General features: G+C 37.1%; 1 protein-coding gene across 3 annotated transcripts; it reads right to left on the bottom strand.

Annotated features, from left to right (window-relative positions):
- Window positions 1–13: 13 nt before the first annotated feature.
- On the bottom strand, window positions 14–25,484 carry LOC147835586 (uncharacterized). Of its 3 annotated transcripts, XM_087264783.1 has the most exons (14): window positions 25,401–25,484; window positions 21,986–22,138; window positions 21,749–21,910; window positions 20,741–21,003; window positions 17,667–17,685; window positions 17,147–17,540; window positions 15,336–15,444; window positions 12,648–12,862; window positions 12,214–12,313; window positions 11,990–12,063; window positions 11,228–11,304; window positions 2,699–2,982; window positions 2,052–2,193; window positions 14–1,967 (listed from the first exon to the last, which is right to left on the bottom strand). In XM_087264783.1, exons 12-14 carry the CDS (start codon window positions 2,827–2,829, stop codon window positions 1,773–1,775), a joined length of 468 nt encoding a protein of 155 aa, XP_087120909.1. In that variant the 5' UTR covers window positions 2,830–2,982; window positions 11,228–11,304; window positions 11,990–12,063; window positions 12,214–12,313; window positions 12,648–12,862; window positions 15,336–15,444; window positions 17,147–17,540; window positions 17,667–17,685; window positions 20,741–21,003; window positions 21,749–21,910; window positions 21,986–22,138; window positions 25,401–25,484; the 3' UTR covers window positions 14–1,772. The 3 variants fall into 3 exon arrangements, with proteins under 3 accessions (XP_087120909.1, XP_087120910.1, XP_087120908.1); XM_087264784.1 differs by lacking the exon at window positions 11,228–11,304; XM_087264782.1 differs by lacking the exons at window positions 11,228–11,304; window positions 11,990–12,063.
- Between the last annotated feature and the right edge of the window lie 76 nt (window positions 25,485–25,560).

The following is a 25,560-nucleotide window of genomic DNA, read 5'->3' as shown; positions in this document are numbered from 1 at the left end:
AGGATAAAAATATATATGTACACATTTATATTTATTATACACAGGCAGAGACTTTAATACAAAGCTACTTCCCCTACACTCACGTTTTGTCAGTCTGTGCGCTTTTTTAAACACAATGTTATATTGAAGTGCCTTCATTTTGTTTTGGAAGTCAAATGATTTACACCCATTTGAAACAGATTCTGAATCTTTTCTCAGTGTCTGAAACAAATAATTTAAGGATCCTGTCTCTTTAATAGCTACATTCAGAGAGGGTATTATTTTCTGAAATCTGAATATCATCTTTGAAAGCTCCTTATAGGGATAGTTTACCACATTTTGAAGAAAGCAGGAAACCTGTAAACATTGACCTCCATAGTAGGAAAAACAAATACTGTAAAAGTAAATGGTTACAGGTTTCCAGTAGCCTTTAAAATATAATGTTTAGGGTTTAAAAGAAGAAAGAAACTAAAATGTATGAACTACTCGAGTAAATAATGAGTAAATTTTTTTGGCAGAATTGTTTTTACTTTAAGTGCTCACCGGCCACTTTATTAGGTAAACCTTACTAGTACCAGGTTGGACTCAGAATGCATTTAAAACTGCCCTAATCCTTTATGGCATAGATTCAACAAGGGACTGAAAATATTCCTTAGAGATTTGAGTTTATATTGATATGACAGCATCACGCAGTTGCGGCAGATTTATTGGCTGCCAATCCATGATGTGAATCTCCTGTTCCACAACATCCCAAATGTGCTCTATTGGATTGAGAGCTGGTGACTGTAGAGGCCATTTAAGTACAGTGAACTCATTGTCATGTTCAAGAAACCAGTCTGAGATGATCCACGCTTCATGACATGGTGCTTTATCCTGCTGGAAGTAGCCATCAGAAAATAAGTACACTGTGTTCATAAGGGGATGGACATGGTCAGCAACAATACTCAGGTTGGCTGTGGCATCGACACAATGCTCAATTGATACTAATGAACCCAAAGTGTGCCAGGAAAATATCCCCCACAGCATTAAACCAAAACCACCACCTACAGCCTGAACCAGTGATACAAGGCAGGATGGATCCATTCTGACCCTACCTTTAAAATGTTGCAGCAGAAATTGAGACTTATCAGACGAGGCAATTTTTTCCTGTCTTGTATTGTCCAACTTTGATGAGCCTCTATGAATTGTAGCCTCAGTTTCCTGTGTTTAGCTGACAGGAGTGACACCCGGTGTGGTCTTCTGCTGCTGCTGTAGCCCATGTGCTCAAGGTTTGACGTGTTGTGCATTTAGAGATGCTCTTCTGCATACCTCGGTTGTAACGAGTAGTTATTTGACTTACTTTTGCCATTCTATCAGCTGGAACCAGTCTGGCCATTCTCCTCTGACCTCTGGCATCAACAAGGCATTTGTGCCCAAATAACTGCCGCTCACTTGAGATTTTCTCTTTTTCTGACCATTCTTTGTTAACTTAATCCCATTTGATCAGAAGTTTCCTTTCTATCCGATTCTAATGCTCGGTTTGAACTGCAGCAGATTGTCTTGACCATGTCTTCGTGCCTAAAAACATTAAGTTGCTGCCATGTGATTGTCTGAACTGAAATTTAATGTTAATGAGCAGTTGGACAGGTGTACATAATAAAGTGGCCTGTGAGTGTATATTTATGATGCATTATGTTCTTTAAAACTAGCAAATCCTTTACAAACAGCCACATTACACATTACAAGAAAAGCAGTATCTGAAAAAAAGCAGCATAAAAAATGAAAAGCTCAACCCAAAACACCTTGACTTCTGGCTAAGAAGGTGCTGCAAAATCACAGTCGGGGCATTTGAATGTTTTGGGGTCGATGTGCGCCCTCTTGTGGTTCTCCATGTTCGATCGGCCATGGAAAGCCTCCATGCAGATGCGACATGAGAAGCGCTTGGAGTTCAGCTGTTGAGAATGGGGTAATGAAGACAGCGGAGGAGATGCTGGAGCTTCACTGCTGAGCTGCAGAAAGAGGATTTAATCAATTTAACTTTCCATTAGGGCTATTGGTTATTCTATCTGAATTCTTACAAAACCCAGTCTCACCTCCACCTGCTGCAGGACTCCGTCTGTCAAGCCTGAGCTCACGTAAAACTTCTCTTTATTTTCTTTGAGAGGTGTAGAGATGGACAAGGGCTCAGTACTCACTTCCATCACCTGAGGCTCTGCTGAGGGCTCCTCTAAACTGCTGTCAAACACACACAGACAAACAAACACACAAATTTTTGACATAAATACCTCACATTGGTGATTAGGAAATATCATAACCTTTCAAATTGTGCAAAATACTATAAAATATTTAGCAAATAAAATGTACATTAAATGCATTTTTTAATTTTATTGTTGCATCTACAGGTCACATGGTGTAAACAAAATCCACTTTTTAAAGAAATGGATCTCTTATTAATGGAAAAATAGATTTTACAAGATGCATTTGCACAACTTTTTTAGTTTTTGTGTTCATCTTGATATTCTGAATCCACAAGCCCTCTGTGAAATCACACACACTATACCCTTCCAGATAAAACCACCTTTGTGTCACTGTGTGATTGTTGGCATTATTTATTGTGAGAAAATGAGTTTAAGTCTCATAACACTTCACAATAATATTTAATCAACACAATATCGCAGTTTACACACATTTGTAATGGAAAATGCACCTATTGTCTGTTTTTGACATTCAGTAGTAGTACCTGTGTGTTGTCTCCTCAGAGATCTGCTCCACCACACTGAAATCAGCACCTTCATATGCACCAATGCCTATCTGTGCCACTTCCTGTTCCACTTCCTGTGCCACAGCAGTCTCCTCTTGCTCCACAGCCATCTCGAATGCCTCCTGCACCAGAGTGTCTCCATTTTCTGACACATGGAAGGTTACAATCTTTTGAGGCTGTAAGGATTAGCCTTCACTCCCAGAGCCAGATCAGGACCACGACCCTGTCTCCAGAGCTTTATCATCTGTTTTCAGCACCGCCACCTGAGAACAGAGATTAAACTGATCATTCGCTATGGAAAAATAATCATTTGTGAATCTTACTTTTTTACAAATTTTATTGACTACCTACAAAGCCCTGAACAGCTTAGCTCGCCAGTATTTGGGGGAGCTCCTGGTGTATTATAGCCCCTCACACCCACTATGCTCAATTAATTCTGGACACTTGATTATTCCCAGAATATCAAAGTCAACTGTAGGCGGTAGATCTTTCTGTCAGTTTAAAACTAGATTAAAGACACATCTCTGTGCATTAGCATACACATCAAACACAAATGCTTTTGAAATCCAAATCCTCTAAAGGATTTTTACTCTGCATTATTTAGGACAACTGGAGCCGGGAACACTTCCCAAAAGACATTATAATTTGAACAGCATCTGCACTTATGTTAGTTTGTTTGACTTTCCTTCCTGCAGCTTCTTCACAATGAACGTGTTCTCCAGTCTCCGGCGCCTAGACTGCAGCTCAGCATTGTAAGAATTGAAATATTGCAAATATTCTGATGTCTTTGACAATTCAAAACATGAGCTGAAAACAGAGACTGGTAACTTCACAACTCAGCAAGGGGAATGCGGGAAAAACCAGTTCCTGCTGCATTTGCATCTGAGTCTGCTTCATCCCCCCAACTCACACATATGGTCATTTCAATGTTTGAATGTTCTAGAATTAACCAAACTGACTTTAACTATCATGTTTGATATCATTTGAAATGTCTCAGTGCGATTGGTACAATGGTCTCATTCTCTCAGAAATAGACATAATCAGAACAATAAATATATAACTTCAGGCATCTTTTGATCCACTGTGAGGGGTGTGACACTAAGTGTGAATGCCTTTTGTTATACATTCACACCCCCTTCCTTGAGGGAATTCTTGGATTATTTAAGGTAAGGCCTAAGAAGGACTCGGCGCGATTCTGCCTACCCAGATCAGCCCATAACGTGGAGCTTAGGCTCCACGTTATGTAAAATTTACACGTTATGTAAAAAGTCAGGAATGCATCTTTTAATCTTGGATTTATCTTTGATAATTTGATGTTTTGTATTGATCGTTTATGAATTGACTGATTAAATTGGCATAATACATTTACCTGACTAATAAATTGTTATGTTTTGAACTATTCAAACCTCGTGTTATTATCACTGATAAATGTTGTTGTCCATAGCACTACAAGCCACTGTACAGGTTAGTAACGGACTAAAACATGTTAGACGGAGCAGCGTGGCACGCTAAACAATGTTGTTAGAGATCCGACTAGCAAATTGGCATTATTTCATGTATACTTGGACTGTAAAAGGCCAACTATTTAGAACAACAAAATATTGTTGAAACTACTTTAAATGTGGATATTTAGGCCTTCATCTACAATAGTATAATCCTGCGCGATTATTATTAAAATACTTTGTCTTGATTAAGTAGATAACAGATCCATGGGGACCACATAAAAATCTCCTAAATTGAGTAAGTAGTGTTCTGCCTTTTTAGGAGAGTGGTTAATCGCCTCTGTTTAATGACCAAGACTGACAAGCTTGTATTAAGAGATTGTATACCCGGCCGGTGCAAGACTCGAGATGCTATCGGAATCTGAGTAAATGAAAATAAGGTATAATAACAAATCAAAAGAATATTCAATCATAATCTAAAATAATGTGAAAGGAAACAAAATAATCTTCTCAATGTTTTATAATTGGAGTCAGATAAAACGAGGATAAACATATTAATATTCTAAACCATCTCATACTAAAATTGGAGTCAGATATGAGTTAAGTTTAATATAAATCAACATTGTGCACTGGAAAGACTGAACATGCAGTGAACCTTCATCCACCATTGGATACCGTCATTGGACCAACTGGCAGGATCCTACAAAATGGTGACCCATCTCCGTGATCTCCCAACTCAGGCGAGTTACGTCTTTCCAGCACAAAATGGATTTATATCAACCAAGAGGTTTGGATCTTCTATTCTATCTTCAGCTGCTGTGGTAAGTCAATTCTTCTTTACCTATTAGAAATGTTGAGGGAAAGCTGGACGCACCCTATATAAACACATTGATAGAATGAGTCGGAAATGCTCAAAAATGTTAGACCGGAATGCGTTATCCGGTGGGGTTGAGAATTAGACAAAACCACTTTGATTATCAGGGACATGATAGCAGCAGTATAGATAAATGCCATCCCTTGCTCTGAAATCTCTTTGTCTGCTAGGCAGCAAGAGATGAAGCTTAAAATTGGAATAACATCATCCAAATTATATTCTGGGACTCAGTGGAGAGTTATAAATTAGATCCTAAAAGTTTAAATCAAAAACTATCATTGTTTTTAAATCTACTGTTTTATAAAAAAGAGAAAAATGGAAAAAAGGAAAACAGGAAAAAATGGTTTAAGATTTAAAAACAATTGTAAACTTTTAAATTGGATTAATAACAACAGTCTGTTTAAAGGCATTTGCATGTGAAAAATATAGGTGAGCAGAACAGAATGATTTGATTGCAAAAAAGCTCTAATGAAAACTCTGCTTTTCAATTAATTAGTTACAGCATTAGGGTTTACAGTGTAAAATATCCACTATACTTTAATTTAATCTCAAAACGGACTAAATATAAAAGAAATTCTAAGATTTTAACTTTAAATCAGCCCTTAGACCTCCTGATGGCTCAAACCTTTTCATATTCAAATGTCCTGACAGAGAGCAGAGAAATCTCACCTCAGTGATAATAAGATGCTCAGAATGTGTTTGCTGTATTTGCATAAAACAATAACATTATTCCATTTGGCCACAAGCCTTTGCTGACCCTTTTGTTCTCCATGCAACCTAAAAGCAAACACAGCCCTGATCACAAGATGAAAGCATTAAGCTAAAATGCACTGCCATTCTAAAAACACTCTCCAGAGACCAGATATAATTAAATTTTAATACTTACTATTTTAATATAATATAATTACATTAGGAATAAACAATAATGTACATTATAATCGCCAATCATGGCACTGTAAGAACGGTCTTTAAACCACAGCGGTTCGAACTGTAGTTCTGCCGAATGACTAAAAAGTGATCAGCATGATGGTAAAAAACTGTACATTTCTAGTCAAACCATTCTTCTGCAATCTTATACCAAAAACGGAAATAAGGGCAGTATTAATAGCTATAAATGTGGGAGAGCGTTGATATTATGTGATTGTATTGTATTGCTATATGGAACAATTAAGTGTTGATGTTAAATCAAAAGTAATTCACAAATGCTTGAAAATGAAATGATTTAATAACAATAATTCTCTATGGTTACAACTGAATTAATAACAAAATACTGTATAAAATGATAAAATATGAAATGATAAAACATATGGTATAAATTGTACCCAGCTTAAATGTAAAATTAAAGTTACCAGAGGTAGAAGGAGAGACACAGAGGGAGGGAGAGAGAGACAAAGAGAGCAGGCCCAAAAGCCTGATAGCAGTAGAGTCAGAGAAGATAGACTCCAGAGGAGGAGAGGAGCAGAGCAGGAGAGAACCAGGCCAGGAAAAGAGAGGCAGGAAAAAGAGACAGAGCCAGAGTTTACCACCTTTTTTGTATCTTTCTTGACCATGTGACCACCAATGCTGAGACATTCAAACTGACCAATCAACATGTGACCACACCATAAAACCCCCAAAGTCCACACAACAGGCCCTGATCTTATCAGTATCTGCCTTTGTAGTCAGTATGGACCTTCTTGGGTGAAAAAGCATGTTTTGTATTATAAACAAATGCATCTGATAATTTAGCCTCTTACAATCCTCCCCTGGCACCGTTGTGACACATAAAGAGGCAAAAAGGTGACATTAATGATGAAAATATGCATTGTGATGTGTGCTGCTGTCATCTTCGGACTTCCTGTCCAGGCTGGTTGTAGGAATTAGAATGGTCAGTCTTTGTTGTCCTCCAGCCCTGTGTGAGAGGCTTTAATCAAATGGTGTTGCACTGCTTATATGCAAATTGTCCTTCATACCCCCACAAGAATAGGTGCTGAGGAATGCAGGGAACCCCTGCTCTTCTTTTGAAGTTGATCACAAGACTTGAACCTTTTCTCCATGGATCCTGTATTGGAAAACAGCAAATGGCACAACAAACAGCAGAAGCAAACACACAGCATTTGTCATTGATCAAAGGATTGATGTGGTCAGTTTGAGTTCTCCTCAAGCAAAAATGTCCTTAAATTAATGTAATTAAAATATGGTCAAGATTAAGACAAAATAAAAGCAAACAAGCTCTTTACACAATATCTGGAAACATCAAAATAATTGCTTTACAACAAAATCAACAATAGCTAGTTAAGAGTTTCAGCAAAATATTCAGTGTAACCAAATACAGTGAAATAAACGAATCAATATTCAAAGACAATCACAACTGCATTTAAATGGATTAAATACAAGTAAACACAAATAATATTTGTTGTAGAGATGTCAAAAGTGTTACAAAAGCAACAACAATTCAGCATTTTGGATTTAGAATCACAATTTACATTTTGATATAACTTTGTTTAAACAAAAAATAAGTAACTGGTTAAAAATCAAAAGAAACCAAAATAACAACACAAGATGAAAAATCTATAGTTAAAATAAAGTCTGACTGAAAAGACTTAAATAACATGTAAAATCTATATTAAGCTTGTTAGACAAAATAGTGAATTTGACTATATGTGTGTGAAGATTTGAAACATTGTTCTCTGTGTGGCAGTGTTCCAGCTGTGAGGCTATGTGTTTGTGTAAACATGCTCCTAACAAAAGGTGGAAGTTTTACGGTAGTGTGTAAAATTTAGTCCTGTTGTATCGAGAGCCAGCATGGAATTTGAGCATGAGATGTGAATGTGATCTGGCTCAAAAAACTTCCAAATTAATGTTTTATTTTAAAGAAGCATGATAAAGTGCAATGTTCAAGGTTGAATCCTGTAAGAAAACATTTTCATTGTTACTGCAGTTATTACACTGGAGCCACAAGGCAACTCTATACTCCTGTTTGTAGTTTAAACTGCAGCTATATTGAGGATAGCACAGTTTACCACTTTTAGGAGATGAAACTCATCCAACAAATGAACACAAGTACCTTAAAATTAATAAATTTTAGCATACAGTTAATTCCTTCTTTACGTGACATGCGGTCTAGAATGCATCTGTGGCTTCTAAAACCTCAGACCTGAGTGTTTTTACACCTATAGTGAGAAAATCATGTTTTAAGGAATTACTCAGTCTATGTGTACGTGTAGTATCACACAATACCATTGTGTTCTATGGAAATGAAAATGTGAATAACACAAATATAACAAATTTGGAAATGCAAACAGGATCAGCAATTATTAACTTTTATTGCTATTAGGCTGCTAAGCCGCTAGCAAAGGAAGTTAACAGTTGCAGGCCTTGTATTAACAATGCAGTTAGTTCACTAAGTGTGTTATTAGCAGATAAGTTTTTGTTACGTGAAGACCACTGATTTTTGCTCTTTAGTGATTTCCGTTTTCTCAGAAAATAAGGTGGAGGTCTTCCCTGTCCTGATGTCCAACATTGTTCCTCTCTGTGACCAAACTTTTTACAGGTCATACAAAGCCTGTTTTGTTTGCCTGAGGGTTGATTGCTGTGATCATCTGAGGTTTGAGGGTTTTTAAGACTCTCTAATGCTTCTACACCATGCGTCTTTGCTGCGCTATGGTGTGGCATCACCTTAATTACTGAAACGGGCAAACTCTTTTTAGCTACGGCCTCTGAACAAATCATTTCAGATTCATTACAAGTAACTTCATCTGAGAAGTGAACATGCTTTTTAATCCCATCACTGTTAAGCATTTTGGGAGTTTTTAGCATAGCTTTTAAATTTGCAATGGTGTCTTTTTGACTTTTGCATTTTTCAGCCAGGGCTAACTGTTCAGCTAGTAAATTATCAAGCTGTAACTTGAGATCTAGAATTTTTGCCTCTGACTTTTCTGCCTCTGATTTTTGAACATCATCAAATTCTTCACATCTAGCCTTTATAATTGAAGGTATTTCTGACATTACATTGCGCAGTTTTGAGTAACACATGTAATTTAGTGCTTCAATTATATCACCACGTTTTGATTTCTTTCCATTTTTGCCAATTATATCCCACCATGCAAATAATGTAGAGACTGAGTTTGTTAATTCAAGTCCCTCTTTGTTAAGTTTGCACAATGTAGGTTCAACTTTTTTGGTCCATAAAGCAAAGAATACATCACTTTCTTTAGAAATGAACCCTTCCATCCTTGAGGAGGTAATCTGAAATTTACCAAATTGAACTATTGAAACAAATTACAGTCTTGTAAATTCTGTTTCATGCAATTTAAGCAAATGGAGAAACAATAAAAGTAGACTTACCCACTCTTGTGGTTAGAAGGCCAATTTTAATCCATTCACCAGGTCAGCTGTTAAAATCCAGCTAAGACCGGCTAAAGTAAATTTCAGAAAAACTCACTGCAAAGGGTCCCGGGTTTCGGCACCATCTGTAAGAACGGTCTTTAAACCACAGCGGTTCGAACTGTAGTTCTGCCGAATGACTAAAAAGTGATCAGCATGATGGTAAAAAACTGTACATTTCTAGTCAAACCATTCTTCTGCAATCTTATACCAAAAACGGAAATAAGGGCAGTATTAATAGCTATAAATGTGGGAGAGCGTTGATATTATGTGATTGTATTGTATTGCTATATGGAACAATTAAGTGTTGATGTTAAATCAAAAGTAATTCACAAATGCTTGAAAATGAAATGATTTAATAACAATAATTCTCTATGGTTACAACTGAATTAATAACAAAATACTGTATAAAATGATAAAATATGAAATGATAAAACATATGGTATAAATTGTACCCAGCTTAAATGTAAAATTAAAGTTACCAGAGGTAGAAGGAGAGACACAGAGGGAGGGAGAGAGAGACAAAGAGAGCAGGCCCAAAAGCCTGATAGCAGTAGAGTCAGAGAAGATAGACTCCAGAGGAGGAGAGGAGCAGAGCAGGAGAGAACCAGGCCAGGAAAAGAGAGGCAGGAAAAAGAGACAGAGCCAGAGTTTACCACCTTTTTTGTATCTTTCTTGACCATGTGACCACCAATGCTGAGACATTCAAACTGACCAATCAACATGTGACCACACCATAAAACCCCCAAAGTCCACACAACAGGCCCTGATCTTATCAGTATCTGCCTTTGTAGTCAGTATGGACCTTCTTGGGTGAAAAAGCATGTTTTGTATTATAAACAAATGCATCTGATAATTTAGCCTCTTACAGCATGAAAATTTAAACTGGGCCTGGTTTCTTAAGGTTTTTTCTTTTACTTTCGTCAATTGTTGAAGTTTGTTCCTTTTCGCTGTCGCCACTGGCTTGCATGGTTCAGGATTTGTGGAGCTGCACATTGATGGATTTGCTCTTTACTGTTTGGACTTTCAGCAGTGAAAATTAAACCACACTGAACTGAACTAAAACTCTGAAAACTGGACTGACACAGTTTCAATTTACTAGAACTTCTATGTTAAGCTGCTTTGACACAATCTACATTGTAATAGAAGTATAGAATTGAAGATGCACTGAAGTGAATTTCCGTATGGCCTAATGTCAGATGTCATTAGTGTCCCAGTCTTTGATGGACACCAAATTCAAGGACTTTTAAACCATTAATTATTTTAAGTCGGGCATCTTTGCAATTCAGACCCCAGCATACATAGTGCCACGAAAATCCTTCTTGTACTTAACATTTCACTAACACTTAATGTTCATTAAAATGTAATAATTATGATGTTTTGAATGTGTCATTTTAAAACATGTTGACTGTTTTAAACAACTTTAAAAAACTTTAATACACCTAGTAGAATTCAGTACTGGTAATATTCAAATGTGGTACCTGAAGTATAGATAAATTTCATTATTTGTCATTTGTAAAAGATGAATTTCTTATTTTCTTTCCACTCAGTTTTTTGAAAGCAGTAATTGTTAAAATAACACCATCGACTTTAAATTAGGGTTGGGCGATGTCAACCATTTGGCAAAGCACAATGTCTAATGTGAAACATCGCAATGGATGATGGCATCGTCACCAGTGGTGAATTAATTATTAATGAATAATGAATTAATTCATAACAAATTAATTATTTGTAGCCTACCGTTTCAACTACCTGACCCGCATGGTCTTTGTTTTACCCATAAAAATAATATATATAAATAAAGATAAGTTGCACACAAAATACCACCTGTCAATAACTTTTTCCGCAGGACTCTGGCATGAATAGGCAGAGAGATCTGTGTCGTTATAATGGCATCGACAAACCTGAAAGTGAAAGATTGATTGATAGATTCAAAAGAACAAAGAGTCCTAAGATAGAGACAAGTTTGATTAAAGATTACTAATAATAACTATAATTTAATAACTATAGTGAGACGTGATCCAGCGGTACATCCTTGATATACTGTCCGACGTGCACTGCTCCCTGGGGTTTTGTGCTCAAAGCACTTGCTGACTGCCTGGAGCTTAGATGTGTGAGTATGCTAGAGTGCATGAGAGAGTGTGTGTGTGTAGTCACATGATGTGCGTTTTCAGTGGTGTAGTGTGGAAAGAGATCTTTTCAGAAATGCTAGGTGAAATGCCAGTGTGAACGTGGATTGTTTTGTTCTGAAATGCCATTTTAAACTAAGACGTATTAGTGTAAACAGGGCGTGTGTATTTTTCGCAAGCGGGTTGCTGCTGCGACAAGGCAAGGTAGAAGATTGTGATGTCGGCTCAGCATTGTGATGTCTATCGCCATTGGCAATGAATGATGGCATCGTCTATCTACTATTGATACTTAAAATTCATGCACTTTTAAGGACCTATGTTTGTTTGCAAGTACATTCCAGGCTTTGTATTCATATGTCTGAAATTCAAGTACTTTCAAGAAGCATGGGAACCCTGCAGTTTATATTTCAATAGAATTATGACTTATTCCAATACAAAATACCAATGTGCCACACAATACCTGTAGTTCTCTGTTGTTTTTCGTGTACAGCAGCAGATCTAAAGCATTTTAAGGTGAGAGGTCTGAGTTCTGGGCTATTAGAGAAGGTAAACATTTATTTAAATGAGCAATCTGAATATTATTATCACAATGTGAATGGTGTAATATGTGTAGATGAATTTTTAAAAATACACACATTTTAGATATATAATTACTGATCGACAACTGATAACGTTTCTACTGACCTTGCTCGTAAATGATGGTAGTGTTGCTCAGTGCATCTTGGGATACAGATTTGTTCCCTATGGACTCCATGGTTTAGAGAGTAAGAGGGTCCACTGTTACCTTTAGGTTTAAAAACAAATCAATATCAAATAATCGATGGTTTGCTGTTTATTAAATGATTTTGAATGCAATAATTAGTGGTTCTTTGGCTTCATAAAGTGCATTTAAAATCCTTTAATACATGGCAAGTCATTGTTTATATCACTAATTACATGGTCATTTGCCAGGTTATTTATTCATTCATTCATTCATTTTCTTTTTGGCTTTGTCCCTTTATTAAAAAAGGTTGCCACAGCGGAATCAACCGCCAACTTATCCAGCATATGTTTTACGCAGCAGAATATACTAGAATTTTTCTGCCCATTACATACAAGATGCACATCTATGTACTCACAATGGTCCCTTGAAATTCCTGGTTTTCATGCTGTAACCTCAGCTCCTCAATCTGCTCCAGGGTGAAAACAGGTGTCTGCTGTCGCCGGGTCGGCTCATCTGGATGTGTTCCACTTCACTCTTTAAAAGTCTCAGGGTGGCGACACTGCACATGTAGCCGCAGGTTCTTCCTGTGTCACATCGTGAAGTGGCACATTTTACAGGAGAAGGGCGTTTCTGGGTAAAGATGAACAGACATGATCAGAAAACATTCCACCAATTTAACTGAGGAATAATTGATGACAGGCATTAAATTGTTAGAAAAATACTGCAACTTTAATTGATCAGAGTCATTTATCCCACTTGTACTACAGTTACCACACCTAGAGACATTGTTGTATTTAAACTACTGCTGTGTGTGGGACCAGATTCTTAGCTAGCTCAGAAAAAGCCTATAGTTTTACTGTGATTAGATTTTTGCCATTTGTGGTCTATGAAACAATTGAAACCATTCAGTATAATGCCTGCCTGGAACTACTTTAGCTGTTTGCTTCCATGAAAATAAATTGCAGACCTCAAAATGTTGATCAGAATCAAATACTGAACAGCCCTGTTTCATTAATTGTAAGGCAAGGCAAGTTTATTTATATAGCACATTTCATACACAGTGGCAAATTAAAGTGCTTTACATAAACAAGAATAAAAGAAACAAGTATAAGAAAAATGAAGACAAATAATAAAAATGATTTAAAAAAAAAAAAAACAGGTAAAATGTGATATAAAAGAATGAAAAAGAAGAGAAAAACATAAAAGTGCGATTTGTTGGACGTAGCTCAGTGCTCATTCAGTAAAGGCACAGCTAAACAGATGTGTTTTCAGTCTTGATTTGAATGTGTCTACTGTTGGAGTACATCTGATCATTTCTGGAAGCTGATTCCAGCAGCGAGAGGCATAGTGGCTGAAAGCTGATTCACCCCGCTTTGACTGAACTCTTGGAATTTCTAGTTTATATGATCCTAAAGATCTGAGTGATCTGTTAGGTTTGTATTCAGTGAGCATATTTGTAATGTATTGAGGTCCTAGGCCATTTAAAGTCTATTCTGTATGTAACTGGGAGCCGGTGTAAACACCTGAGGACAGGTGTCATGTGCTCCGATTTTCTGGTTCTGGTCAGAATCCTGGCCGCAGCGTTCTGGATGAGCTGTAACTGTCCGACTTTCTTTTTAGGAAGACCAATGAGGAGTCCATTACAGTAATCCATCCTGCTGCTGATAAAAGCATGAACAAGTTTCTCTAAGTCTTCACTGGAAACGAAGCATCTGACTCTTGCAATGTTTTTGAGATGATAGTATGCTGATTTACTAACTGCTTTGACATGACTATTGAAACTCAGATCTGACTATAGAGTCACACCAATATTCTTGACCTTATTTTTTTGTTGTTTGACCTTTAGTGCCAAGGTACACATTCACCTTGAGAAACTCATCTCTATTCCCAAATGCAATGACTTCAGTTTTCTCTTTGTTTAACTGAAGTAAATTTTGGCACATCCAACTATTAATTTCATCAATGCACTGGTAGAGGGTGTCAATGGGGCTGTAGTCATTAGGCAGTAAGGCTAGGTAGATCTGAGTGTCATCAGCATAGCTGTGGTAGATTATTATTATTTTTTTCATTATTTGGCTCAGAGGGAGCATGTAAAGGCTGAACAGGAGAGGTGCCAGAATCGAGCCTTGTGGGACTCCACGTCATGGGTGTCCACTTCGACCTATGGTCACCTATACTGACATGGTAACCTCTACCTTCAAGGTAAGATCTAAACCATTTGAGGACCGTGCCAGACAGCCCAAACCAGTTTTCCAGCCAATCCAGAAGTATGCTGTGATCTATTGCCTGAATCTGTATTTAGGCGTATATCATTGATAAGCTTTATAAGAGCCCTCTCCGTACAGTGATGTGCTCTGAAACCAGACTGAAAATTGTCTAAACACCCCTTGAAGCTAAAGAACTTGTTAACCTGGTTAAAAACAACTTTTTCAATGATTTTGCCAATGAAAGGGAGATTTAAGATTGGCCTGTAATTGCTCAATAAGGTGTTATCCAGGTTGCTCTTCTTCAAGAGGTGTTTAACAACTGCAGTTTTAAGTGAGTTTGGAAAAATTCCTGAGAGAAGTTGTAATGAAAAATTGCAAACTCGATTGAGCAAATCATACATTCTCATGCATATCATGTCAGGGAGGCATGGTCTGATCTTTAGTAAATCTCTGCCAAAAGCCAGAGGGCGCTCTCACAGAAACCCCATGATGAAATGCCCATGAAGAAACCCAGGAAATACCACTAACCCTTGTTGAATAAAAAGAATATTGTACTATTTTCATTGATTTATTATGTCTAATAAACACAAGACTATGAAATACTCTTCCAGAAAGATTTATTTTAAACAATCGACTGTTATGAAGTGAGACTGGAGTAACAACATACTGTGTGGTGATGTCACTGGCCCATGAACATTTAAAAGCTGTTGTCAAACTATTTCATAACTGTATCACTTTGTTGCTGTTAAAAAGCAATTCAATCATATATTAACGTTAAACCGGCTGCTATAACATTATTTATCAATATCTGGACTTTATTGGATTCTCTGAAGCTACAGAAATTAACCATGTACAACATGAAATAGGTTAGGACCTTGAATAGGTTGTTTACATACCTTTAAATCAGTGTTGCTCAACCATGTTCCTGGAGGACCACTAACACTGCATGTTTTGGACGTCTCCTTTGTCACATCCATTACAGGTCTTTCAGTCTCTGCTAATGAGCTGAAGTGGCACAAACAGCTGTCATTATCACAGAATGATTATCTCTGTCATTTGAGTTTTGCATAGCTTATCAGTGTACAATGACTCTGTGTAGTGTGTAGTAAATGCTACTGCATCTGAACTAGGGATGGGAAGATTAACCGATATGTATCGATACGCGGTCATGCACGATGCGAGTGCATCGGTTGAGCAGCAGAGGATGAATGAAATTTTGGAAGCAAATCGAGATGCATCGGTTTTTGCGAGATGCATCGATTTTTTCGAGATACAGCTTATATTTTTAATATAGAATGTATTTTTTATTTATTAACAAGTGTTGTCAACCTGTTTTTGGCGCATAATTTAATCGACCTACATAAAGTAAGCCTTAGCAACGGATTTGCGGATGTGCACACACTACAACTCAGTGTAACGGGTGTGGATGAAGCTAGTGGAGCGCCCTCAGAAAGCGCGAGAAGCAAAACAAACATTTTATTCCCCACTGAGTTTTAAATCTAAAGTATGGCAAGCAACATTATGGATTTAAGGATGGACGACATGACAGGACAGATGCAATTTGTAAAATGTGCCGCGCATCTGTAAAATACGCGGGCAGTATGACTAATCTGATATCTCACTTGAAGCGGCGCCTCGGTGTTGTTGTGAAAGCATCTTCTAGTGTTTCTGCATCCCCGGCTTTCGCACTGCTTCAACCAGCTCCAAAAGTGGTGAGAAAAGCATTGAAAGTTTTTTTTTCCATGCGCAACAGTTCTGCTCGCTCTACGCCAATAACGAATGCTATTGCATTGTTCATCTGTAAAGATATTCAGCCTAGTGTCACGGAGAACGAAGGTTTTAAACACCTCCTCCTGTTAATTTTTATTTAATAATAATAATAATAATATTAATAATAATAATGATAAAAATAATTGGGTGTCACGGTGGCACAGTGGGTAGTTTGACCACCTCACAGCAAGAAGATTGCTGGTTTGTTATATTTTTATTAGCCTGTTGTTTACAGTGACAGTGATGTTTCAACGCAGCATAACACTGCTAGTTCACAACCTTAAGTTTTGAATAATCAGTGGCAAAATATATCTTTGTAAAACTTGTTTTCATAGTTGAAAAGTTAAATCACAATTCTTGTTGTGCAATGCTAAATTTATTTATGTTGAAAGAGTGCAAATATATATATATATATATATATATATATATATTTTTAATATATATTGCACTTATACATTCTGTTTATCTTGAAAATACTTAAATAATATGTGCTATAGGTTCTAAAATGGCCCTCTACTGTAAACTGACACTCTGGCTCTGAGAAAAGAGCCAGTTTGTAAAAAAGTCTTGGTTTTGCTTGGTTAATAAATAATCAAACTCATTCAATGGCACAGCATCCTCTTTCACATCATCTCATAAACTTGATCTAATTAGTTAGTGCTGAAATATCGCATCGTATCGTGATATGGGTGTGAATCGTATCGTGTTGCATCGCAATATGTCACAAATGTATCGCTAATATATCGGATCGTAATCTTTGTATCGAGATGCGTATCGGATCGGCATTATAGCTTAGATGCCCAACCCTAATCTGAACACATGTGCTGGATGTTTACTAGAACCGGCTTTACTGACAAAATGTGCATGAAAATTGTCTGCTATTAAATCGCCCAGCCCTTCATGAAGTATAAACATTCCTGATAATTACAACACTAACCAGTGTGTTTAATGGTGATGTGGGACACCAGGAAGTCTTCTTTGTTCATTGAATGCTTGCACTCTTCACTTCTTTGTTGGTGTGGGACAGCTGATGATTGAGCAGGTGCTTCTTGTTATTACAGGTGTAATCGCAGAACTCACACTTGACTTTTCTCCCCATAGACTTCCATTTATACACACGCGAATGCGTCAGACCGAAAACGCAGGGTCATGTGTTAAGTTTCTCAGTTCGCTGTGGTGCACAGTTCAAACTTGGTGAACTCTGACCTGCGAAATGGCATCACTTGACTACGTGAGACTAGTCGAGGATCAAAACATGACATCTCTGGACAGAAATTTAAAACATGGAGCAATCGCTCCATAGAACATGGAAACTCAGGCACTTTGGAAACCTGTGAAAGGTGGACACAAGACTGTTGTCACATAAAAAACTGCCCTCATGAGACTGGTCAGAGTTAGTAAAATATAATGTCAATAAAATAATTTTTTTAATATTATTTCTGCATCTTGAATCTTACCACATCTATCTTTCGGCTCCTAAAAAGAAGAAACAAGAACACCGTAATCAGGTGTGAATTTTACGAATATATACATATACACACAGTTGAAGTCAGAATTATTAGTCCCCCTGTTTATTTTTTCCCCAATTTCTGTTTAACAGAGAGAAGATTTTTTTTTTCAACACATTTCTAAACATAATAGTTTTAATAACTCATTTTTAATAACTGATTTTTTTCATCTTTGCCATGATGACAGTCAATAATATTTGACTAGATATTTTTCAAGACACTTAAAATGATCTTTAAAAATTAAAACAATTTTTATTCTAGCTGAAATAAAAGAAATAAGACTTTCTCGAGAAGAAAAACTATTATCAGACATACTGTGAAAACTTCCTTGCTCTGTTAAACATCATTTGGAAAATATATATAAAAAAGGAAAAAAAATTCTAAATGGGACTATTAATTCTGAACTCAACTGTATATGTGTGTATGTGTGTGTATATATATAATGTCTCTACCGTAATCTATGCAAAAGTTATTGTATTCCAACTGATGAGAGGTGCTGTACAAGCCACAGTGACCGATCATTGTTTTCATGTTTCACTATTCTTTTGTTTGATCAAACATAATTCACTGTGTTTGGACCACGTCAGACATATAAAAGGATTACTTATGCACATCACCTCAAAAACAGAGGAGAAATGGCCCTGAAGCACACAGCATAAGGTAAGAGATGACAGCTGTCTGTGCTATCTGGGGCTGCTTAGTGATCATAAATGTATTGTTTTCATTTCTGCACCATGGAAACACAGCGATTCATTAGGCAACTGTTTGATATGTGAATATAATTCAGTAAAAAGAATGCTAAAACCGTATGAGCACTGGCAAGAGCTTTCATTTGAGATGTAACTTGTACATGTGTCATATGAATAAAAATATGAAAACGAACCAATGTAAAACACCCAGCTAAGGTATCCAAAATACTGTGTATTTAAGTGTAAATAACTTTTGTACAGTAGAATAAAAACAAAATTATGCATATGTGCATAAAATATAGATTCTACACTTTCAAACGAAACCACCTATGGGGGTCTGGTGCAATGCTAGCCCTTTAAATCGTAAAGCGAAAGTCGATGACTGGGTCCGTTAAAGCTATGATTGATCTTCTGTCTTTTAGCTTGCTTTAGTAAAAGGGTTAAAGGGATCTTGTGTGAGGTCATTGATGATGAACTCATTTTTGCACTTGGTTTAAGATAAATGTTTTTGCTTCATTTTGTTTGGTGTTACTTGAAATTGTACTGATTGTTAGATTTTTTTTTTATAATAAAATACTTTTAAAATCTCAAAATCTCTCTGGCTGTTTCTCAATATGCATTCTTCAGCGGTCTTGCGTCCTCGTGTTTTCGTGTAACGTCATCATCAGCTGCCAACGTTCAGTTCCAATACTCAAGACTGCAAGAACAGAGGACGCGTGAAACTTCCCAGATGTGTTCTTGATATCGAGGACTTGAGACTTGAGCACCGATCTCACTCTGGAAGTCCCAGAAGTCATTGCGACTGGAGGTGGGAAGCGGAGCATTATATACAGATTTATTATTAAAGTTCAGAGATATCACTTATTTACCTCAATAGTTTTCCTAAATGAAACGGTGAATATAAACATTAGGATGGACATCTTAATAAAGGAATAAACAAATTAAGGGTGTTTGTTTGCGGAAACTTATATTATAATCAGTTTCATTTATATTGTTCAACGTGTATTTATAATATTTTTATGCATAGTATAGATTTTGAAAAAGGGAAAAACAATAAATCGTTGTATGAGTGCTGTAATGTTTAAAAAAATTTTCATTAAAAACGCGTGAAGGTCATGTGGCCATCAGGAAGAATGCAGCATCTCATTTCTCACAGGACGTGTTGTCTGTTCTCACTGTCTCCCAAGTTTGTTCTTCTGAGGACACCTGGCAAGACCGGTCTCCACAAGAACGCAAGTTTGTTCTCTGTGTTCTTGGAATTAAGAAACAGCCTCTGTCTCGATCCTCTCTATTTCACAGGTTCAACCCCTTTTGGATTGCTATTGGCTGTAGTATCGGTCAATCCTCATTATCTTGGGTGATGTGGCGGGTTCTGCAGCCAATCTGAGTGGTCGCCAGGTTTTTAAAAGGATGACAATTGAGACGCCGTACAGAGGCATTTGCGTTCCTGCCTTGTTGTTTGTTTTAATCTGCCTTTTGTTATTTCTTTTGTTTTTGGTATGAGTTGACAAAGATGACATTGCCATCTTGCTTACTTCCATTATTTTTATTCTTCATCTGAGATCGTTTGTTGATAAACTTTGCAGTTGCCCCAAAGGATTTGGAGAGGAAATGTCACGCAACTAACATTCTTACAACACCTAGCGAACCTGGGCTGTTTCTCAATATGCGTTCTTGTCTATACTTGCGTTCTTGTGTCCTTGTGAAACGTCATCAACCGTCACCAAAGAACTGTTCCAATTCAAAGTTCACATCTTGCCAAATACAGATAAAATTCCCGGATGTGTACTTGCTCTGCGTTTTTCACCAAAGATGCTTCGAGAGGTGACTTGTGCAACTTGCGAAGCTCAGAGAATGCATTGCAGCTAAACCAGCAAACGCTAATGGCAGAGGGGAAAACCCACGTGGTTTTAAAAATACTCTTTTACTGTGTCACAAAATAAAGCGTTAAAAGTTTTATCAGGCAGAATGTAGTTGTTTAAACTCGAATCGTCAGTTTATTCACAAAGATAGAGCGTTTTTGACGATGTGCCTCAGGTTATGCAAACTCCACCGAGAAGAACTTTGCAAATCTGAACTTCCAAGGACGCAAGTGCAATTTTTGCGTACTTGAAATTGAGAAATAGCCCAGGTTTAGGAGTGAGCGCTGTCTTTGTATTTTTCTGTTTGGTTGGGTTAGAGTAGGTAAGTTAGGCCAGGCACACGCTGAAGACTGGTTTTCAGTTAGGTAAAAAGGTTAAGCGGAGTTAGTTTGTTTTTGTTATTTTCTTTTCTTTCACCGACACTTTTGTCCTCTTCCCCTGCAGTCATAACAAGTAGTAAAACAATACTTACTTGCGATTCATGTATTTTTTGTACTTCTTTTGAAGGAAGCGTTTGGAAGGTCATCCTCATTTTTTTGGGCAGGAACTCAAGATCATCGAGGCTGGTGTTTAATGAAGGATCTCTGTTCTCAGAATCTGACTGGCTGACTCCTTTTTACACTACTGTCCCATTGGAAAACGAAAAAGATCTGTTCTCCAATCCAAAGGAACTTGCTTCTTCAGAAGCTCGAGGATCCTCTATATTGTTGGTTTCAGATGGTGCTGCTGGTGACTCTGTTTATAAAATTTAGGGTTATCCCACTCATATCAAAGTTGCTATTTAAACATTTTCACACTTAAATAATGCTTGACCATGTTAGTAGGTTTGGCATGCTGTCCCGAAAGAGAACCCAGAGCTCAGAGATAGATGAGCCCGGGGCTGCCGTCTGGTTAATGACCATTTAGAGGGATATGAGATCAGGTAGTTCTCGAGAGCTCCCCCCGAATCATTTGGCCTATTCCTTGATTAATAAAGACAGCTCTGAAGGAATTGACCGCCAACGACACCAGTGCATACTTAATTAGAGAAGCTTGGTATTAAGTGCCTTTGACTGTTACTATTATTTAATTCAATTGTGTCACATGTCTTTGACTGTGGGAGGAAACCGGAGTACCTGGAGGAAACCCACGCAAACACAGGGAGAACATGTAAACTCCGCACAGAAATGCCGACTGGCCCAGCCAGGACTTGAACCATGCTGTCAGGTAGCAGTGTCAGCCACTGAGCCACCGTGTAGCCCGATCTTAGAGTTGTGGAAGTGGGAGAAGGGATGAATGGATGGGGGGAGGTCTTCCAAAGCGAAGATAGGGAGAAAAGTTAGGCTGGATATTTATGTTAAATTTTAAATAATCCGATTGGCAAGATAATGATTACTGATAGGGACCAGCTGTCAATCATATCACACTCCTCTTGAAATTAGTGTGTGTGAAACTTCACTTATTATACCTCTGTGACCCAAAAAGCTAGATTAACCCTAACCTGAATCTGGAAGAAATTTGCGATGAGGTCCCACTATCCTGCGAGGATGTTTCCGTGAGGTAGATGCGTTAGATGATGAAGAGCAGGAGGGAGGAGGAGTAAAGTGCCTGACAGCCAGTCTGGACCTGGACTCCTCATCAGCTGGTTTATAATCACTGTCACCTGTGTGTACAATTAAAATACATTCAAATATAGGAAATGATGAAATATATAGAATGCAATCTGCACTTCACTGACCTTGATCATCAAGAGCGCCTGCATCAACAACGTCATCTTCTTCCTCTTCAGGCTGCTCCTCCTTGACCTCAACCACTGCTCCAGCCTTGCTTTCAGATTTTTTTGGCCTGGACCGTCAAATGGCATGCAAGACAGCACCTCCAGAACGAGAACCTAAAAAAAAAAGCCTGTAGGCATCAATGCTGATGGAAATTTAAAGTTAGCATAAAACAGTTGTGCCTTTTATTTAGAATTCGTAACTATTTAGTGCTGATTTGGTGTAATCGTAAGTGAGATGGCTTCTGAAAAATAAACATAAGGAATTTGTTTTAATCTATTGGGAACTGATTGGACGTCACTACAACAGACGAATTTGGATCTAAAAAGCCTCTACAAAGTGCCCAAAAGTATTTTCGCAAGCCCTAGATATAGACTCAAGAAGAACTGTGTGCTTTAAAACGGGGAAAACAATGGAGCTGATATTAATCAAACAAATTTGTCAAACATTTTATGAATGTGTATTTCAGTTTAATAAGCAGCAATACCACGGAACACCACTGTACCACTGAACAAATACAGTGTTCTTTCAACAACAGCGTGTGTGGAACTTACATTTTAACTTCTAGCTTTATATATTTTCAGGTTAACACACTGAAGAATTCAATCAAGAATACAAATTAGAACTTGTGAATCAGAATCAAATCAAATTGTAACACAAAACTGAGAGCCAAAGTAGCCACACCCAACCAAAGCATCATTCTTGTGCAGCATTACACTCCAACTTTGTACCATTGAAGAAGATATGACCTCCAGGTGGCACGGTAGCTCAGTGATTAGCACTGTCGCCTCACAGCAAGAGGTTGGCTGGGTCGAGTTCCGGCTGGGCCAGTTTACATTTCTGTGTGGGGTTTGTATGTTCCCCTTATTGTAGGCATAGGTTTCCTCCCAAAGACATGATAAAGGTTGAAGACAAACTTTATAGTGGCTTGAAAAAGCCTGTTAAAAGTAGATTATTTAGTTTGAAAAAGTATCAAGTTGACAAAAAGAATGTTGAAGATCCTTGCAGTCAACAGTGTAACCATTTAAAGACAGTCCAGCATGAGTTGTTAGCAAGATTCTAGCATGAATTATTATGTTACTAGTATGTTTCTAGCATGAATTAGCATGTTGTTAGCATGAACTAGCATGTTGTTAGCATGATTCTAGCATAAATTAGCATGTTGTTTCTGTCTTTCAATAAGTCTCAAACAAGGATCAGTGTTTTCTCATCATCCTTTTTATCGTTGCTTTTTTAATTTGATTATTTGAATCAGTTTTTACCTGTGAAATGATTTTGACTACTTAATAAAGTGAACACATTGCTTAATACAAGAATGTTCAGGTCATCAGGTCACCGACTTTTTATAATTCTATTTTCAGGAGCCACCAAACCAGGGCATGGACCATGGAGACCTCGAGTGGAACTGAAGGATTTGATGATAGTAAACAACTGTTTTCCTGTTTGTGTTGATATTATAATTGTGTTAATACTGTCTAAAGTGATTTTGATATTATTATTATGTGTCAATTCTGTCTAAAGTGATTTTGATATTATTATTATTATTATTATTATTATTATTATTATGTGTTAATAATGTTTAAAGTGATTTCCTTTTTATTCAAGACAGACTTTGTGTAGTGAGAAGCAGTGGTGTAAAGTAACACTACAAATACTTAAACTGCTGTAATTGAGGAGATTTTCTCAGAAATTGTAATTTACTAAGCAGTTTTAAAAACGTGTGTTGCCTTGAGTACATTTTCAGTGCTGTATCGGTGCTTTTACTCCACTACTTTAACCTGTAGTCACTACTTTATTTTGTCTTGTCTATGGGAATATGAAAAATCAGTCTTGTGATTCCTGTCCAGTTAAATCGCACACAGAAAGTAAATCGCAACATAAAGATCTACCTCAAGACTTGGGCGATTTATAATTGCAGCAAACTGTTTGCAAGCATTAAAATTGTCCAAAATCTTTATACTCAATGACCCAGAGACTGTTTAGATGCATGTCACTGATGAGAAGATCATGGGTGTTTACTGTATGATGACCGAAATGGCCTTAAACACCCAGCAGGCACAAGACCTCAACACGACATCAGACTGACGTTGTCTTCCAATGTCATGGAGACGCTGCATTTTGTTTGGAAATGAAAATCGGATGTCCAACCTAAAATCAACGTCTAAAGATGTTACAGCTTGAGGTTGTGTGGACGTTACCACAATGACAGCTATCGGATGTTGGATTTTGGTCAGTATTTGACATCAACGTGATGTTGGTTTAAGATATTGGCTTGATGCTTTTATAACATAACCTAAAATCAACCAAATATCAACGTCACTTGATGTCATTATTGTACATCAAAATGTCTTTAGACGCTGACTGGACATTGAATTATGGTCGCCAATGCATCAGCTTTTTACAGCGTAATACTTACTACTCTCGAGTACTTTAGAAAGGACTGCTTTTTACTCATACTTTAAGTAATAAATACAACAGATAATTTTGCTCTACTTGCACTACATTTATAGGCAAGTCATGGTACTTTTACTTAAGTATGATATTTCTGTACTCTTTCCACCACTGATCATATGCAGCAGACAACAGCTTTGTAAAACCAGAATTGTACAATATTATAGCACAACTAATGCAAGAAAATCAGTGTTAGATTCAGATAAAGAGGATTTGATTTCTTTGGTTTGCATTTAAAGTTCCTGTTTGTAGCCATGTTTAAAGAAAGACTTATCTGTAAAACTGAAGAAGCTAAAGATATAATTGCAAATGATCAGAACCTTCTTTATAAGCATTTTAGCTACAGCTAGCAACTGTTTCATAGCAATATGACGTCAATCCTCCAGCCTACCGTTATATACAGACTGTCATTAAAGCAGCATCCACAGAGACATGTCCATTATTCTTCTTAAATACAGTTTTCTCTATACATATTTATTTTACCTTTACAAGGCTAAACATTGTAGGAACACAAAGATAAATTTCTTTCACTATTTACAAAGGCTATAAATGAAACTTACAAAAACTTATAAATGACTGATGATTCTGGAAGAAGTCTGTGTTACTTCTCAGGGCAGTTTGTGATGTTAATTTGGAGCTGAGATAAGTTTCTGATGTTCCGTCTGTCTCTCTCTGTGTGTGTGTGTGTGTGTGTGTGTTGATAATGTGTGTGTCGTGGTTCTACTCAACAGTAAACACTAAACGTCATGCTGGATGCCCTGCTGCTGGTTGCAGTTGTTGGATGCCATGACAGTGTTAGCATGTAGCATGTTCACACAAAATCAGTACAGTTCGCAGTTAAAACAATTTTCTACCTTTTTTGTAACTCTATAAAACCTAATGTCAACAAAATCTTCAATCTACAAGAATATTAATCATTATTCCAACCTGGTAGCATTCACATCGGTCCAGTGGTTTCTTCGGCTAGAGTGGGTTATTTTGGTGAATGAATCTGTGGTTGAAATGAATTGTGAGAGTCGATTCATTGACCTGTTCATAAATGCAACCGTTGCTTTGTTACTGAATAAATGTCTTATTCACTTAAAAC

This window comes from Danio rerio, chromosome 8 (assembly GCF_052040795.2).
Source record: "Danio rerio strain M-AB ecotype USA chromosome 8, GRCz13ab, whole genome shotgun sequence".
Classification (NCBI taxonomy): domain Eukaryota; kingdom Metazoa; phylum Chordata; class Actinopteri; order Cypriniformes; family Danionidae; genus Danio; species Danio rerio.
The sequence above is the reverse complement of the archived record's forward strand: the minus strand, read 5'-3'. Positions and strand labels throughout refer to the sequence as shown.